This window comes from Amaranthus tricolor, chromosome 5 (assembly GCF_026212465.1).
Source record: "Amaranthus tricolor cultivar Red isolate AtriRed21 chromosome 5, ASM2621246v1, whole genome shotgun sequence".
In the NCBI taxonomy this organism is placed as follows: domain Eukaryota; kingdom Viridiplantae; phylum Streptophyta; class Magnoliopsida; order Caryophyllales; family Amaranthaceae; genus Amaranthus; species Amaranthus tricolor.
The window spans coordinates 25,215,227-25,233,954 of record NC_080051.1 but is presented as its reverse complement, the minus strand read 5'-3'; the positions used below and the strand labels follow the sequence as shown (position 1 = coordinate 25,233,954).

The 18,728-nt window shown below is 33.7% G+C and overlaps 3 protein-coding genes, 1 long non-coding RNA gene and 1 other non-coding gene across 5 annotated transcripts in view; 3 read left to right on the top strand and 2 right to left on the bottom strand.

The window, feature by feature from the left end:
• Window positions 1–981: 981 nt before the first annotated feature.
• Window positions 982–5,360, top strand: LOC130813069 (RPM1-interacting protein 4-like). Its single transcript, XM_057678777.1, has 4 exons — window positions 982–1,317; window positions 3,213–4,133; window positions 4,564–4,731; window positions 4,820–5,360. The coding sequence occupies exons 1-4, from the start codon at window positions 1,309–1,311 to the stop codon at window positions 4,841–4,843; spliced, it is 1,122 nt and encodes a 373-aa protein (XP_057534760.1). The 5' UTR covers window positions 982–1,308; the 3' UTR covers window positions 4,844–5,360.
• An 893-nt stretch (window positions 5,361–6,253) lies between these two features.
• On the bottom strand, window positions 6,254–6,335 carry TRNAS-UGA (transfer RNA serine (anticodon UGA)). The gene has a single exon. It is a non-coding gene; the product is annotated as a tRNA-Ser (tRNA).
• Window positions 6,336–9,698: 3,363 nt separating this feature from the next.
• LOC130813068 (uncharacterized) lies at window positions 9,699–10,401 on the top strand. Its single transcript, XM_057678776.1, has one exon. The coding sequence runs from the start codon at window positions 9,897–9,899 to the stop codon at window positions 10,254–10,256; it is 360 nt and encodes a 119-aa protein (XP_057534759.1). The 5' UTR covers window positions 9,699–9,896; the 3' UTR covers window positions 10,257–10,401.
• A 1,699-nt stretch (window positions 10,402–12,100) lies between these two features.
• The window catches only part of LOC130813067 (uncharacterized), a 7,862-nt gene continuing 1,234 nt past the window's right edge, over window positions 12,101–18,728 (bottom strand). The window contains exon 2 of the long non-coding RNA XR_009042166.1: window positions 12,101–14,047. This is a non-coding gene — a long non-coding RNA (uncharacterized LOC130813067). The remainder of the gene's footprint in view (window positions 14,048–18,728) is intronic.
• Window positions 14,046–16,023, top strand: LOC130813066 (uncharacterized). The gene is made up of 2 exons (XM_057678774.1): window positions 14,046–15,429; window positions 15,582–16,023. Exons 1-2 carry the CDS (start codon window positions 14,872–14,874, stop codon window positions 15,729–15,731), a joined length of 708 nt encoding a protein of 235 aa, XP_057534757.1. The 5' UTR covers window positions 14,046–14,871; the 3' UTR covers window positions 15,732–16,023.

Below are 18,728 nucleotides of genomic sequence, written 5' to 3'. Positions count from 1 at the left end.
ATTTCCTTTGTCCCAATTTCCTATTTAATTCGAAGAATCAAATTTGCTCAATTTTATTTTTAGCAATAATATCTATATTTTTAAATTTTTATTCATATATTTAACTGCCTTTTATTCTATTAATACATTTTAAGTTTTTACATTATTTATTTATAGGGCAAATTAGGTGAAATGGTGGAAAAAGTATTCAAAACAGACCTTACGATCATAATTCTATAATCACCCCACCTTGAACCCAATTTGGCTGACTTAAAAATTAATTTACTATTATATAAAAATAAAAAAAACTCGATTTTAAACCGATTCGAAATAACTAATTTAAAATCAATCTGATAATCCGGATGAACATCTCTAAATGGAACAAAATGAGTAGAAATCATAAACCAATAATTCATGGTACGGGCATTGTCCTGACTTCTGTAGCGTGTAGGCAGCCAATGTTTATGAAATGGTCGTTGTATTTGCCAGAAAGACTTAGAATGACTTTTGATGTCTACACAACAACAAAGTGGAATTGTCAAATGCTTTTTTGTACATGCTTTTGAGATTACTACACATAATAAATGATACTCCCTACTATTCAGCCTAAATGTCTCATTTAACTTTTTACACTTATCGAGGTAATATTTTAACCTTTAATATCTTAAATTAATCTTAATTTAAAATTATAAAAAGTTGATATTAATTATCCTTGAGACAAATCAAACAAGATCCTATATGATTATGTTTTAACTTATAGATTAAGAGTAAAATACAAATATAGAGTGATAAGTGAATAGCGCTAAAAATCAAATGAGACATTTAGGTTGAATAGGAGGTAGTATGTTATAAGGAAAAATATTTTTATAAATATCAATTTCGAAAATAATAAGTTATATACTTTCTCAATTTTTTTTTATTTACTTTTTCACAATTTTTAAAAAGTATATATTAATATAAATCTTACAAGATCTCTAATACATAGATTTTATCATCTATATACACATATCAAAAACCTTAATTACATTTCTTTATTTTTAAATTGAAATATTTTAAACGGCACAAATATTAGATAATTAGACTATCATACAATTGTCTTGCCAAGTCAATGCCTTCAAGTCAACCTTCTTTAAAATATTAAATAACCCCATTTGCACAATTTATACCTACACCCACACCCTTCTTCGTCTCTTCTCTTCTCCATCTCAATAATTCTTCTTCTCTTCAAATACCCACCTAATATATCTCTATTTTCTTACCTTTCTCATTCTTAATTTGTATAATTTTCCATAATTTCTCCAAGTTTCCATTTCAAAGTTTGCTGCTTTAATGGCTGCTGTAAGTTTCTTATCCATTTTTTCATTACTTTGACCTTTTCAAACTATCAATTTATCTTGGGGTTTTTTTTTTGGTTTGCTTTTCCGGGTTTTCCATGTTTTCTGTGTTTGATCATTTCTAATTGATGTAAATACATGAAAGTCTTTTCCTTTATTCATATCACAGGAAGCTGCTCTGTTCATAATTTAGTAACTAATTTGGATTTAAATTTGCTTGCAATTTTTGTACTTTGTTATTTATTATGGATTTTTGCATCTTTTTGTAGATGGGATTGATATTTGTAAGAAAGTTTGTGGCTAAAATGTCATGGTATAATATAGTCAAAGCTTTTGTTCTTTGCACCATATTCTAATTTCTATGATCTGATTATGTTGCAGATAGGTTCCTTATTTCAATAGCCAAAGATTTATACTTCTTTTGGTTTCGGATTATAATTGAACAATGTAACGTGATTTACTAATCTCTTTGCGAATTGCGAATAAAAAAATGTGTTTTGAGCTGTTTTTAAGGTCTTTTTGAGCGAATTGCAAATTTAAAAGTGAATTAACTGCCGTATTATGTTACACTGTAATTGAAATATTGAATAATTCATTAAATTATGTGCATTTGTTATCTTATCTACGTGAAGTTGCAGATGTTTGTTACAATGGGTCAATCGGAACAACCTGTTTGTTATCGACAACAAGGATAAGGTTGTGTACATTCGATCCTAAACCTCGCTTAGGTGGGAGCCACTAATCGGCTTTAGGGTAATAAATGTTGTTGTAATTATGCTTCAATTACCATTGCTTTAATCCTTTAATCACATCAATTTTTTATTGTCTTCCCATGAGAAAGATTCCATTGTGGCTTGGAATTTTAGAGGTTTTTATTGGCTAAGTTTAAGCATATTTTATATGTACATGAAATTGTGCAGCTAATTCATCTAGCCAGTCTTGTATGAGGTGCAATTATAATAACAAGCTAAATGTTATTTAGGATGAATACAAAAGAGGGGTGAATTGTAATATGAGAGATTTGAATATATTTTGAACTTCTTGCTGAATATTAAGAACAATCAAAAAAAAAATTTAAAGAAAACTTTTTCGGACCCAATCAAACACTAAACAATATGAGAATTGGCAACAAAAATATTTATTTGTATTATTATTTATATTGCACTTGGTAGGAAGTAGGTGTAAGAAGTCATAGATTTTTAACCAAAAAAGGGTTCCTTCTATAAAGTAACATTGATACCAACTTTTTGTGTGATCAAAGTTAACTTTTCTATTTTAAGGGTTAAATGACAATTTATTTTATATTTTGACATTTTTCTGATGATATTCATCTAATGATTGCTTGATATTTTAGTACTTGTTGTTTTTGTTGCTCATGTCTAGTTGTAAATCCGGTTACTAGTATAAGATGACACTGCATGTGCGCTAAATCAACTTGGCAACATGTTATTTACACAATTCAGTATTGATGACCTTGACCATGACCCTTGTCACTAGAAAAAATTAGCATTACCGTGTTTTTTTCATGCCCGTAGTTTCATATCTGTCAATTATTTTATAGATTCAGATTTGACCCGGATTTGATGAGTCTCAAAAAATATGACCCAGACACTTAAAAAAGGTAGATTTGAGGCGGGTCCAACAGGGTCCTGAAGGACCCATGACCATCCCTAGTTTCAAGGCTTGGTGTGTTTGGCACTTGAATATGAACCAACATGTGACCTTAATATCCGTACTAACTTGAGCAACATAAGTGCTACTGTATCGCTTAAAATGCTCAAATTACTTATAACTTTGACGATGTTTATACTTGATTGATCCTATCTAAGGTAAATCTTTGAATAAAGATGGAGGATTGTGCTCAACTCAAAACTAATGATGTGCTTTCTTTCTCTCCAGTCTAAAGTACCCAAGTTTGGAGCATGGGAAGGAGGAGAAAACTACACAGTTTACTTTGACAATGCGCGAAAGAAGAAGAACAATGGACAGATGATCAACCCAAATGACCCTGAAGAAAACCCTGAGATGTTTTCACGGAATGGTGATCAACGTCAGGCTCCTAAAGCTAATCAAAAGGGACAGAAATCCAAAGTCCCCCAGTTTGGTGTTTGGGACGATGCGGACAATGCTGGCTACACCGTGTATTTTGAAAATGCACGAAAAACCAAGACCGGTGAATCCATCCCGACACACAATGAGCCTCAGATGAACCGAGATATGCATCCTCGTAAGGATCCCCCAGCTCAGGCCAGTCAAGCACCAGTTAAACCAGAATCTAAACAAGAAACGCGCTCAAAAGTGCCTCAGTTTGGTGGTTGGGAAGGTGGAGACGAAATTGGGTACACCCAATGTTTCGACAGTGTGAGAAAAAATAACAAGAATGGGCGTACTGTTACACCAGAACCGTCTGATGCACCTAAACTGAACCGTGATGTTGATCCACCAGCTAAAGAAGAAAGCCATTCTAAAGTTCCTCAGTTTGGTGGTTGGAACGAAGGAGAAGAAGCTGCATACACTGCGTATTTTGACAATGCTCGACAAAATAAAAATGCACCCGTAATGGAGCCCCAGCTGAACCGAGATGTTGATGGCAGAGCTCGGCTTCCAACTGCTGGTGGAGTCAAATTCAAGGCGGATCAAAGAGGGAATAGTATAGATGATTATCAGTTACGAAATGCAAGTAAAGGATCTAATTTCTCTTCGGCTTCATCTGAAACCGGTCAGAGATATGGAAAACAAAATCCCGGGAGTCATTCACCTATCCATCCAAAAGGAGGGAAGCTTCAGCAAAGGCCTCCTGCTGGTAGAGGAAGTCAAACTGTATGTTCTCCGCAAAGAAATTAAATTTCATAATAAATAGAGGATCTCAGGTTTCTTTGTTTAGAAAGACTGGGTCTCAACCATTGGCTTAAGTTTTTGGTTGAATTAGTTTCTTGACATAGTAACCAAAGCCCAGGTTATAGATTCGAATCTCATCAATCTCTTCTATCAAGTGGAATCATAGGCGCCAAGTATGATGCAGACTTGTGTTGCATGACTGCATCCACACTTTGAGCCCAAAGGTTTTCGTGTGAGGGAGCGTCATTAGGCCTGTGCAATGGGCAGGATACGGGCCGGGGTGGGCTCTAGTAGAAACGGGCCGGGTCGGGCAGTTGGTTAGGCGTGATACAATATATAGCATATATCATCAGCTTTAGTTTCGGTTTAGTTGGTTTCTTGACAACAAACTATCTGTAATTGGTATACACAGCCAGAAAGAGGGGCAGCAATACCGGCATGGGGGGTCTGGAACACTGATCCACAGCAAGCCGAGGGTTTCACCGGTGCCTTTACTAGGGCTAAAGAGGATCGGAACACACCCCTCCATTCGAGCGCTCAACCACGCTATAACCAACAACCTCAATCACCAGAGCCAAAAGTAAACACTATACCTTATGAACTAATCAGTATTTAATGGTTCTAATTTGTTCTTTATGCTCATGATACTTTTTTTTCTGATTTTTCAGAAAGGATGCTGTGGTTGGTTTTGAAATTTAATGCCAAAGATAGCTGTTGATCCAATTATACAATGAAAGGCATAGCTCATGGATAGTTTCTGGTGACTATGTAATCCAAATAGGCTCCTTTTTATGTCACACACCAGAAGAGAAGTTTGAAGAATTGGAACAATTTTCTTCTTTTTTTGTCAATTTATGTAGATTGTATGTATTTTGATTACGGGTTTGATTTTGATACCATATTCCTATGTTACTTGGACTCGAAAACTCATATCCGACACATGTATGTCAGACTCGGCTAATTTACGGAAAGATCCCATCGTGTCCTATCCAAAACACTTGTCTAAGTGTTGAGGATCTGATACGGGAATTGAAATAAAATGAAGAGTCCGAGTAACAATCATTTTCAAATTGTTATGTTGAAGTGTTGGAGTTACGAAGGGCTATGTATGTTGTAATTTAATTCAAGTCTGTACTTCAGTGTTGTAACTTATTATTTTTATTATCATTTTTATAAAAAGATTTTTTGAAGCTGTTGAGAAATAAGTAATGCAGTATACTGTTAAAAGGAAAAATTTGGAAAATCTTATTTATTATTTTAAATAAATCTGAAGCATATTTGTTGAAGCTCATTATTGATGAATCATGATGAATATTTGCATTACATTTTGAGTTTTTACTTATTCTTTTACTAATAGAAACTTAATTAGCTTGGAGTCTGGACATTAATTATTGCACCACTGAGTAGTGACTACGGAATAATGCACTAATAATAGCAATGAAAAAGATGTAGAACCGCATTGCATAAGCCGTTGTAAAGGTTATAAAAAAAAACTAATATTTTCCGCATTGTGAAAAAAAAAATTGTGTTTTGGGCCGTTTCTAAGGTCATCTAATGTTAGGGCTTATAATAACTGTATATTACTCCCATTACGGAAATTGCGACTGCTACCACATTTTTGCCTTATGATTCAGACATAATGACATATTTACTCCGTTCCACTGCTATATTTGACTTTTTACGCAATTGAATATAATATTTTGATTATTTATATATTGAATTATACACATCTAAAAATTATAAAACTTAGTATTATGAAAGTATGCGATTGACGATTCCAAAAAAAAATCTCATTTGACTATATTTTTTCTAACAAACTAGTCGGAATATACAAAATAAGCTTGAACGATAAATGGAGTCAAAAATCATTATGTAGCGAGTATTTCATTACGGAGTAAATATTTATTGAATGTTACTTCAAGTCTTCAACACAACCTGCATAAATCCTAAACTTTTAATAAGATAAATCACAAGAGAATAGAGATACAGATGGTTTAACAAAACTTTATCAATATTTTGGAGTAGATAATAATATCCAAACAAGTCGTAAGATAAATGACACCCTAATAATCCCATGACCGATCAACCGGATGGTAAAAATCCGTCAACAGCAGGGTTCGGACCTGCGCGGGCGAAGCCCAACAGATTTCAAGTCTGTCTCCTTAACCATTCGGACATATCGACTTTGATGATGATTAGTAAGGCGGAAACGTATTTAGTTTGGAACCCAAAAGTTATTCTGACTCGGTAATTAACCAAGGAGTATTGTTCTGTCTCATTTAATTTGTATTATTTTTTCATTTTAGTATATGCTAATAACTTTTCCGTATATTTATTTTTGGATATCACAAAATTTTTACTCTTTGTATTCTTTATCTTAATCTTAAATATTTTATTATATTCAATTTTTTTTTTTTGTCTCCGTATTAAAATCAAATAAGATGAATATTTGGGACAGAGAAGCAATAGCAAGGAAAGAGAGGCCACCATCATAAAATACAGAACTGAATCAATCAGCTCTCAATGTGTTTTCTGCGAAAACACAATGGTGCCTAAAGGTTACTCTTTTTGTCCTATTGGTCAATGAGTCATGATTAATATTTGTCTTATACTTGCTACATTTGACTTTTTATTCAATCTAATGTGTTATTTTGTTCATTTATATGTCGAGTTATACATATTTAAAAATTATAAAAAGTTAATATTATGAAAGTATACCATTAGAGGATTTAAATAAGATCTCACTTGACTATATTTTTACTTACATATTAGCCGCAGTGTATAAAATAAGTTTAAACGATAAATAATGCCCAAAACCGAAATGTAGCAAGTATTTCAGAATGAAAGAAGTATTTTTATTTCATATTTAGAATAATGTTTGTAGTATTATAGAAGTATTTAATTCTCATCAATCTTCTTTCTTTTTAATTATTCATACACAATTTTAATGTCCGCATTATTTTTAATATTTATATAATCATGTATTGTGTCAAAATTATGGGACGGAGGGAGTCAACAACTATACAAATGGAAATTTTAAGTTTTATGATTATATTTATAGTTTTGTCAGCTTTTGTTTGATTTGTCTTTATGTAGATTTTACTAATATAAAATGTTATACTGATTGCCCTTTAGTAATCTTAAATTACGATTAATCACAATCACAAATAGTTCCATTTTTTGAATTATTCATAAGTAATAAAAAAAATAAAATTTTTGTAAACAAATCATTAAAAAGTTAAATTATTTTGGATGATTTTTTTTTTACATAAAAGATATTACTTAATTTAAAATACTTGCAATAAATTATGATATATAAAAAAATATTATAAAAGGTATTTCATAAGTAAAATATCATTATCAATTAAAAATATAATACAAAAGAGGTAGGAATTATCAAATTACAAACTACTACAAGAAATGTTGATCTTCAAAATTCCACAAAGTAGTATTCCTATGACTATGGTCTATGGGTAACGCGTTAGTGTTACCAAACCTTTTCACCCGAAAGTACATACTACATTCCTCTTCATTTTTTAAATAAAAAAAATATCCAATATTTCTCTCTAATATCGTGTATTTGTGTTAAAATTTGTGTCTCCGAACTCTTCCGTCCTAGTCCTAAGTTGCACTAAAACGGATACGGATACGATACGGGTATGAGAAAACGCCAACTTAAAAATAGCGGACACAAGGGACACGAAAATGGTAATATAACAAATATATCAAATTAAAGATAATTTTACAATCTTTCATTTGATATATGTAAATAAACACTTTAAAAATATAAAACTCACATAAAATGTAAATAAGTACCAAATAAACAACATGAGTATTTAAAAATAGTCATAAAAACCCATGCTCCACTCTTGGCCGCTCCATATGCAGCTCCTATACCTATCATCAAATATTCAATTTCCCATCAAACTAAAAATATTTAGACTCTAATCAAACTAAAAACAGAAGAACACTTGAAAAAGAAAGCCTAGGGTTTGATGACTAACAAGAGAAGACGAGAGCGGCAGTAGCCTCGAGGAAGCCGAAGAAAGGAGCAGTTTCATCGCCATTAAAGACTGCAGTAGACATGATTGAATTGCTTGGATCTGAAATAGAGAAGGTACAACAATGGCTTCAATAGGAGGATAATTGGAATTGATTTGTTGTTCGATTCGAACAACCCACAGGGCAGCAACAATACAGCACCGAGTTCGAGTGTTCGTCTGTGATGGAGGAGCAGCCGGCGGTGGCGTGGTGCGGGAGTGCGGCAGCGACAGTGGAGCGGGAATTCGAGTGTACTACTGTACTGTTCATCTGTTTTCAATTTTTTTTTTTTTAAAAAAAGAAAAAAACGTGTCCTTGCCGTGTCCCTTCATTGTCCTTGCCGTGTCCATGTGTCCGGAAAAATATCAAAATATTGGACACTTCATTTGGCGTGTCGGACACGGATTTTCGCGTATCCGTGTCCGACACGCGACACGCAGGTTCAGGGGCGTGTCCGTGTTTCCTAGTTTCTGTCTTCCTGATATTTTTCAAGACTAGGCAAAAATAAAAAAAAATAAAATAAAAGTTATATAAGTAAAGTTTCCATAATTTTTTCCCCAAAATCCATACAAAAACGAAACTACTTATGCAAAATTTGAACTCCTTTATATGCTGAGTTCTAGGCAAATACACCTCAAAACTACCTTTAAAAATGACCCTGTCAAGACTGAAGTCTCTCTTACTTAAATTATGTTTTTATTTACAAAAATATTTCTCCGAGAACATTAAATATAAACGAAAAAAAGTTTATCATAGTCATCAACTCAACATTTTATACATGAGATACAAAAAAGAGAAAAGTTAAATGTAGATTATATCTTTGATGCTTTCGGCTACTGGACTTTCACCATCTAGGGTACCGCACTCCACATATTCGCCTAGCAGCACGACGCTTGTATTGCTCTCCCACTATTAGATTGTATTAGAATCCTTTGTACTTTCTGTTCAGAGGAATTGTATCATTTGATTTTTCAATTTATTAATCAATTTTAATTTTTATTTCGTTTTTTATCTAGATGTTAAAATATAGTTAAATAAAATCTTGTTTGATTTTTCTTAATATAAATTTTACTGATATTAATTTTTTATAAAATGATTAAAAATATTTAGAATTGAATTACACTTTGAATGAAGTGTAAAAATCAAATAAGATAAGTGAGATTAATTGGAATGACCGAATGAGTATTATTTTCTTTCTGTTCGCTATTAATTATTTCAGTCTCGCTATGTCTTTTCCATTTCGTACTATTTTCATTTTATTTTGTACTAATAGTTTTACACTTTTTTCTTATTTATTAATGATGTCATCACAATTTTTTTATTCTCATCCACAAACTTAAACTCTTTTATTTTAACCACTTATTATTCTCCATTTATTTTTTTATCATAATTATTAAATTTAATTTCTTTCCCACTAAATTTCATCTATTTTAAATTTGTAAAAAGGAAATAATCAAAGAGAATATGTTTAGATGAACATAAAATCTCAAAATTAATTTTCCTATTCTTTGTTACACACACCGTAACCGAGAGGATTCTAACTCCTTTAAACATCCTCTTATTTCAAACCAACTCCTAAACTTTTAAAAATACAAATCTCACACTCCTTCCTTCGTCATCCTCCTTCTCATTCAAACCAAACCCATTTTCAATTTCAATCAATCACTCACATTCCCAACAAAACCTCAAAATCAACAATCCGCCATGATCGAAGAAGCTGCACGAGGTCCTCCCCACGGCATCTTACTAGCAGTAGTAGTTATTTTAGTTGTATCAGCCCCCGTCTTAATCGGAGATTGGGACGCCATTACTGAGTCAATCTCCGAATTACTCAGTCCAGTTGGTTTACTTCTTCTCCCAATCATTCTCCTCCTAACAATCCAATTCCTATCCTCTGATCGTGGTAATTTCTTCTCCTCTATCTTTACTGCTACTGGAGAACCTGATTCTATTCACCGTGCTAGTGGTTCCCCTGTTGGTGTCGCACTTGTGCTTCTCCTTGTACTTGTTCTTGTTTATTATCGGATGTCTCTTTTCGGAGGCGACGATGATTCCGATGATTAAACGAACCGATCTGGGTTTTTTTGCTATTTTTGGAAATTGTAGTTAGATCTGTGTAATGTGTAATACTATTGAGTATTGAGTATTGCCTTTTTGAATAATTGTATTTAATATAATCTAATTACTTGGTTTTTATGTGTTGGATCTTGATTAAGTATTTGCTTAATTACTATTTTAGTTTCAAGTTATTCGATTCTTTTGGATTCGAAAAATTAAAGAAAAAAGGTTGTTGTTTTTTTTTTTATAAAAAATGTGAAATAAAAATTGTTTAATTTGGAAGGAAAAAGAAAGAATTTCTAATTGAAAATGTGGAGATATATTCAAGAATATGTAAATGTGGGAATATCATCATATTCTAAATTCTAATATCCGTTCCTGTAAGGTACTGTTATTGTGGTACATTTGATGAAAACCGTATTTTTAGTCGAATTCTGATCTGAATATGTCAAAAGCAAAAGCTCTTTCAGTATCTAATTAGATTCAAGATTCTGATAAGCTTGGTATCATGTAGAATTTGCAAGTTAATATGGTTTTACTTTTGAACAAGAGTGTATCAAGCTGAAATATACTATTTCCGTTCATTATTTTTGCCTACATTTTTCTTATATAATTATTTTAAATTACTTGTTACTCCCTCCACTTTAGAGCAAATGTCCATTTGTGCAAATAGGAGTATTAAAGTAAAAAGAGTACCATAGTAAGCAAAAATACATCTACAAATTAAAAAAGTTCCATAACAAAAACTTTTCGATCACCACAAAAAGTATTTACGTGTACAATTTAAGGAGCGGACCATATATAAAATTCGCATGCGTCAAAATTATTATTTAAAATGAAAATAAGATAATTGAAGTGAATTTACCTAAAAAAAATACAACATTTGTTTTAACTAGACGGAATATAATATTATTTTTGACAAAAAATAAGTATATGAAGGTCTACTTTGTCTTTATTTTTTCGTACCAGTACGTTATTAACTTTTACGCTAATTACTTTAGAGGTTATAATAGTCTTTTAATAAAAAAAAATAAAGTGTATTTTTTTAGTTTTTGTGCAAAATCCAATATATAGTGACTAAAATAGAACAGAGAATGTATCATATTACAAATTTAATTTAAAATGTCATCACTATTAGACAATCTAAATTGAGCTAAATACCTAAACTTAATAAATATATCCACTTTTAAAAGTAATCTAATTTATTACTTTTTTTTGAATTTATTACTTTTTTTTTGAATAATAATTTTTCACTTATTTTGTTCTTATTTGTTTTTCTAATTTTCTCCAAATGAAAATTTCACAAACCTTTTTCATTATGAATATTTTTATTTTGACATTTTTTTATAAAAATAATTTTATTTGCCTAACTTATATATAACTAAAAACGCATTACATATTTACAATTTTACTCCGAAAAGTAACATGGCTCTTTCTTTTTATGTGAAAAGAAATTTCAGATCTAAAACCGATTTTGTTTCTCTTGATGGGGTTCCATATAGTTTTTCGAAGCATTTTATTAAATTTTCAAGTACCTATACCAGATAAGTTCAATGTAATTTATTGGTCCAACTTATTCTAATCAAATGTGCTATTTAGTGTTATTGTCCTCAAAACGCTATTTAAATTTAAAATATCTTTATATACAAAAAAAATATCACTAGTTGAATTGACTAAATTTTAACTTATAAATTAAACAAAATATAAATTAAAAGAAATTATTAAATAATATAAGAAAGCAGATGAGACATTTAATTAAAACACAACAAAATTTTTTATGCTTCTATTCTAATAGAAGGGAGTAATTAGTAAAAAGTGAAAAAAAAAAGCATTTCAATAGAAAAAGAGAGTAATAACTAACACATAATGAACTTTTCTATTCTTGTATCAAATGAATTGTTCCATAGTCAACACTAATAAAAAAAAGTTAATAGTCACAGAAGAAATCAATCCAAGTTCCAACCCTTCAATTCAGCATAATAAATGAATAAATATGATCTTATGATCAAAATACATAATAATAATAATATAGAATTAGTATAATTATCCATTTCAAAAAGACTATACACCCAACGACCATTGATTATAGACCGCTTGGATGTAAGTCGAGACGACACCGTCCGCCGTCTCCTAGCTTCATTTTCATGGCTGTAAGTATGTAGTTCTTTGTTTTCCTCGGCAATTCGTATAGTCGTTTATATTTCGGATGCCTAACATGAAAACATTTATAGCTTGTTTATAAAGCTTGTTGTTTTTCTTGATTATTTGGGTGTAACAAGGGGAGGGATACGAGAACCGGATCTAGATCCTTCATGCAGAAGGTGGCCCATGCTCCAATTAAAACGAGACCTTTCTTGATTTATAGATAGGAAGAGATAATAAGAAACTAAAAATAGAATAACTCTCTTTGTAGTTGTTTGATTGATTTGTCAAAGACTAGTAACTCATACGATGTTCTTTTGATTGTCATCATCATTCATCAACAGTACAAAGTCCCAGAGTTCGGCAAATGGAAGACGGGAAAGAATATTACATACACAACCACCTTTGAGAATGCTCGAAAATTGAGGGATACTCGGGCAATGCTCGATCCAAACTATTTTTGTGAATTGAGGGTTAGCTTACCAGAAAATGAAACCTCGACAGCACGACTTTCTCAGATAGGAAGATCGGAGCTCCAACGCTCGCAATTGAAAGCTGCTGAGCATATAATCCAGGAAAGTCAAAGTAACGAAGCTTAAGCTCAGAAGAACAAGAATGGAACATATTCAGGTTCAGCCAATGCAATTCTTGCTCAAAATGTAAGTTTTCTGCAAAGCCTTAAAATGAGAAATTCTAATTTCTCGTGCACAAACCTGTTACTACTACGTTGTATTTGGCAAATGATTGAAGGTTAATTTAACCAGCTAAAAGTATTAACTGATTTGCTAATTACTAAATCAGCTGTTAAAAATCTTTAGTAAAAGTTATTTATTGGAGAAAAGGCTGGTTTAAAAAGTCAAGAGTCAATATAAAAGTTAGCCATAGTAATTTTATAGTTTTGGCTTATGGACTTAAAAGGCATTTACGAAACAAATTTTTGGTAGTTTGACTAACCAAAAAGTCAAAACCCTAAATATAACTAAAAAGACAACCGAAAAATCACTAGCCAAATACCCCTATTTCACTATTGGGGGCATTTGGCAATATAACTTATTGGACAATTTTAGCTTCTTTTGATATAAACAAAGGATTGGGTGATCAAACCAACCAATGCTAGTGTTTGGTAAATTAGCTGGTTGATTCATCTTGTTGTTGTGAATAAGTTATTTTTGAATAAGCTGTTTATAGCAGCGAGTTCAAAATCAGCTAGTCAAAGCAGTATCAGCTATTAGTTACCAGCTATCGGCCATTTGCCAAAGATTTGTCGTAGGAATCTCATTTTTATTTGTATCGGTTAATATGTGAAAAGCTAAGCACTAAGAGCTAATTCGTTTGCTATTATCTACAGTATAAAGTACCAGAATTTGGTAAATGGAAGAATGGAGAGAATATTAGTTACACAGCTTCATTTGACAAGGCTCGAAAAGTGAGGAATTCTTGGGCTATGATGGATCAAGACATTCTTCATGAACAACCGGGTGGGTTTCCAGACAGTAAAGCTTCAGCGAAGCGTCCTCCCATACGAAGATCAGAACCACTGGTGCAGCAATCAAAAGCTGCAGAGCTTCGTGTTAGCAAGGCTCAAAAGGCAGCTTACACAGTAAGTTTTGACAAGGCTAAGGGTAAAAAGATTGATTCATATTCAGCAACAGTACCTATTGATCAAATTGTAAGTTCTTGTTAACACATCTGATGTGAACATACTTGAAGTGAATCTAGAATGAAATTGTAGAAAATTTTCATTCAGATTGCTGCATGTTTTCCATGAAATTTAAAAGAATGTAACATAGCAGAATCACATGAGTTTCATTTCTATGAGTGATACCAAATCACCAATTCATGCCATTGATGAGTCGTTTGGTTGCAGTATTGAATGGTCGAAATGATAATGAAAAGTCAGTGTAATTTTGATAGGATAATCTTTAAACAAGTTGAATGTTATACTTGTTCTATAACAATCATCTCATTTTCTTTACAAAATTCATCCAAACGCATAACCATTTGAAGAGGTAATAATGGTAAATTGTGAAAAGTTTCATCACCATGAGAATGACATAGTATATTTCGCAAAAATTTACACAAGATCATTCTCACTATCACCATTTAGTAGTAACAACCAAACGGGCTGTGAAAGATGATGCTGAAGCAAGAGATTTCATTTAAAACTACAAACTCCCTCACTATCCCATTGTAACCAAAATAGTAAAACCCTTCCACTAAAATTCTTCTCCCTGTATACTGAATTCTGGACCCTCATAGAGTGAATAAAAGTATCCATGAATAGCAATAAAGTGAGATTCTGTGCTAAAATCACACTAACTTCTTCGTGATTTATAATAGTGCCAGCCAAAAATATCACAGCTTGTAGCTGCAGGGAAGGGTATAGGAACTTCTAGAGCAGAGGAAAGCAAAACCACTGAAAAACCTAAGACAAAGGAGTCAATGGTAAATTCTACTGATTATCAGCTAGAAAGAAATAATGGAGGTCCAGTTCAGGCTCGAGATGATCATCGTGAACATCGGTCCAAAGTCCCTCAGTTCGGTGCCTGGGATAATGGGTGACGCTGTTGGTTACACTATTCGCTTTGAAACTGCTCGGAAAACTCATAGAGATGGACCCACAGTGACGAATAATGAGCACCTGCTAAACCAGAATAAACATCTCCCTAAGAAGGCTCCAGCTCAAGCTCATATTACCAAAATTAAACCAAAAACAGAAGCAGCACAGTCAAGGAAGCTGCCTCAGTTTGGGGCTTGGGAGGGCACAGACGAAATAGCTTACACCATGGTCTTCAACAACATTCAGAAGAAGAACAAAGACGAGTTCATATCCTTAGCGGAACCTTATAGTACACCAATGGAAGTTTGTTCCAAGGTGCCTCAGTTTGGTGCTTGGGAGGGGGCAGAAACCGTTGCTTACACTGCTTATTTTTATAATGCTCGGAAAAACAAGAATGTTGAATCTAGACAATCTCCTCTTCATCCAAGAAGAGAAAAGCTTCAGTATGAACCTTCTACTAGTAAAAATAGTCCAAATGTACGTGCATCTATCTTAATGAGACTACAATTACGAAATAATGAATTCACTTTCCTAGCAAATAGGAATTTCTGACTTTTTTATTTTACGATTTTTTCATAATGATGATTCATGACAGTATGATAACAATCAGTACTTTCTAATATTTGCAGTCTAAAATAGTAACCTCTAGTGCATGGGGAGCTGGAGAAAATTTTAAAGCCTACTGTAATGCTATTGAAAGAAGATGGCCACCTTCTAATCAGTCAACTCCAAGAAGAGGAAATAGGCCAAGGTTTGAGCCACAAAGACATAAGGATTGAATACTCGTAAAGAATATGAGGTCTATTTTCTGAGAATGGATTTGCTGATTTTCTTGACTTTGATTACTGATTTCCAGCTAACAGAATGATGGAAGCCACAACAGCCATGTGTAGTCCTGTTCTTGGGAGATTTATTAGTGAAATTGATGTTCTTGGTGCCTGTGCACATAGCTATCGCATTGATAGTGAACCATGTTAAATCTCGTGTGCTATTTCTTTATTGTTTATTGTTCTTGAATCTTTATTGTATCTTTTATTGTTTTTGAAGTATTTGCTTTTGCTGTGCGCTCAACAATTGGTATCAAAAGCACATTTTGCAATCTAGAGTGTTTTTGAGAGATCCAACAGCAGGATATTCTACAGTAATGATAAAAAAGTTTACCGGAAAAAATAGTTTAGGACTATGACAGATTAAGATGAAGGCGTTGTTGAAACAAAAGCAAATTTGGAGTCTACGACGGGATTTGGAGATGGATTGACTGAGGGGTAGTTAGAAGCGATGAAAGAGAAGACTCATTCTACCATCTTATGTAGTCTTGATGATCACATCATCATAGAGATAATTGATCACATGGCGGCTCGGAGTTGTGGTTGAAATTGAAGTCAAGTCAGCTACGCCTTTAAGGGAACATCTAAAGAAACTTAGCTCCATTTTACTTGATCTATTTAATTTAGATGTTAAGATAGATGATGAGGATGCTGCGTTGATTTTACTTGTATCCCTTACCGTCGAATTTTGAAAATTTTGTGGAGTCTTTTGTTGTTGGTAAAGACTTGTTGACCCTTGAAGAAGTGAAGACAACACTTCATACTAGAAAATTGCGACAAAAAAGGCGATTGGTGTTAACGGGGATAATAATAATGGGATATTTGTTAAATCCGAAAAGAATTGAAGAAAAAGAAGATATCTAACAAGGGTAACAATGTTGGGTCGGGTGCTAGTAATGATTAGGATCAGTCTAGCAACACTAAGAAGAAGACATGAATCGGTTCTGCTAGGTCTGGTAATTTGTCTGATATGTGGATTTTAGATTTGGTTTGTTCGTTCCACATGAATCCACGTCGAGAATGGTATGATACCTATGAAGCTTGCAACAAGGGTATTGTTATAGTTGGTAACAATGTTCCATGTAAGGTGACAGGTATCGGTTCCATGAGACTGAAGAAAGCGGATCGGCGAAAGCTGACTTTAACTAGAGTTTGACATGTTCCCGCTTTGGAAAAAAATCTTATTTCACTGGGTACTTTGGATTATTTGGGGTATAATGGTGAGTTTTCATATGGGGAGTTGCCGGTCTACGAGGGTTCGAGTTTGGTACTGAAAGGTATCAAGGGAAACACCCTCTATGTCTTCGAGGGTTTCACACTGTCTAGTTCTGCAGTTTGCGCATCGGTTACTCATCAAGAGATGATCAAGATTTGGCATTTGAGGCTTGGTCATATGGGAGAGAAGGGGATGATCTATTGTCCAAGAGGGGTCTTGCATCCGGAGTCAAGGTAGCCAACCTCAAATCTTGTGAGCATTGTGTGTTTGGCAAGAAACACAGGTCAAAGCTTAAAAAGGGTTTTCACATCATCGATGAAGATATCCACTTAGATTGCTGGGGGCCATCTAGAGTTGAAGTTATGGGAGATTTCCGCTATTTTGTCACCTTCGTTGATGACAAGTCCTATTACACTTGGCCTTAGTCACTTAAGTCAAAAGATGAGGCCTTTGAGGCTTTTAGGCAATGGAGAGCTTTGATGGGAAATTGACAAGGGATAAAGATGAAGAATCTACAACGGAAAATGGGCTAAAATTTTACAGTGATGTCAGTTATCATTTTCTAACGTACTAAACAAGAGAGCTAAGGTGAAGAAGATAAGGTTTAATGACAACCCCGCTAACTTCTTCACTAGGTCGGTTACATTCAATAAGTTTAAACAATTTCTTAAACTTATTGAAGATTGACAATATGTGATGTAGGCCCTTCGGGGCAATGTTGGGGAAGCTCTGAGAGGAGGTGTGTTGGTCTCAAGGTAGAGTTTGCCCCATGGATTCGTGATGCAGGTGGAGCATTATGAGTGGTTTACTTGGTGACAAGTAGGTGATGAGTCTTGGTTGAGGACTTGTTGGATGCTTTTTTCATGCATAAGCCTTGCATCGGAGAGGCTGGAGATGGTTTTTCACCATGGAGTTTGATGGGTTCGTTGTCGAATACGAGTTCTCGTCAAGGTGTAGATTGTTGATGTTTTGGTGACTCGAACTTAGTCTAAGACATGTGTTGAAGAATCAAGATGATTGGGCGATCGAGCATCAAACGTTGAGTCGACGTTTGGTGGGTTTGCGATGAAGATGAGTCGATGTTGGTCTCTGGATTTAGGGCTCTTTCCAGAAGTAAAAGCCGAGTCCGCTTTTGTGGAGAATCAAAAAAAGTCGAGTCGGCTTTTCAAGCTGACGTTGAAGAAGATTTCCAAAACCTAACGTCGATTCGGCATTTCTTGGTCAGGGGAAATGTCGACTCAACTTAAAGTGCGCTAGACGGTTATTTCGTTTTTCTTAGCCGGCTTTTCTAGGTTTCTTAATAGGGATGCAAACGGGGCGGGTATTGGAATTCCCATCCCCATCTGTTAATGCAATACCCATCCCCGTCCCCATCCCCGCGGCGGGTATAATTTTTTTCCCCGTCCTCGCCCCGATGGGTTTGTACCTAAAATCATCCCCGCCCCACCACCCATCCAAAGTCTCAAACAATTACATATCCAAAGTCTTAAACAAACATATAACCAAAGTCTCAAACAAAAATACATGTCTAAAACAAAAGTATTTCAACATCAACTCAAAATCATCCAAAGTAAATCAATCCAGAATAATCTCATCACTATCCAATTTCATTTCGCATTCCCATCCCCATCCCCATCCCCATCCCCGCGGGTATCACCTAAAACTCATCCCCATCCCCGCGGTGGGTATGAATTTTATACCCGTACCCGCCCCATGACCCATCAAACCGGGAC

Coding starts and splice junctions, on each gene's coding strand:
- LOC130813069 (XM_057678777.1), top strand. Junction 4,134..4,563: donor CTGGTAGAGGAAGTCAAACT/GTATGTTCTCCG, acceptor TGGTATACACAG/CCAGAAAGAGGGGCAGCAAT. Junction 4,732..4,819: donor CTCAATCACCAGAGCCAAAA/GTAAACACTATA, acceptor CTGATTTTTCAG/AAAGGATGCTGTGGTTGGTT.
- LOC130813068 (XM_057678776.1), top strand. CDS start 9,897: ATGATCGAAGAAGCTGCACGAGGTCCTCCCCACGGCATCTTACTAGCA.
- LOC130813066 (XM_057678774.1), top strand. CDS start 14,872: ATGGAGGTCCAGTTCAGGCTCGAGATGATCATCGTGAACATCGGTCCA. Junction 15,430..15,581: donor CTAGTAAAAATAGTCCAAAT/GTACGTGCATCT, acceptor TAATATTTGCAG/TCTAAAATAGTAACCTCTAG.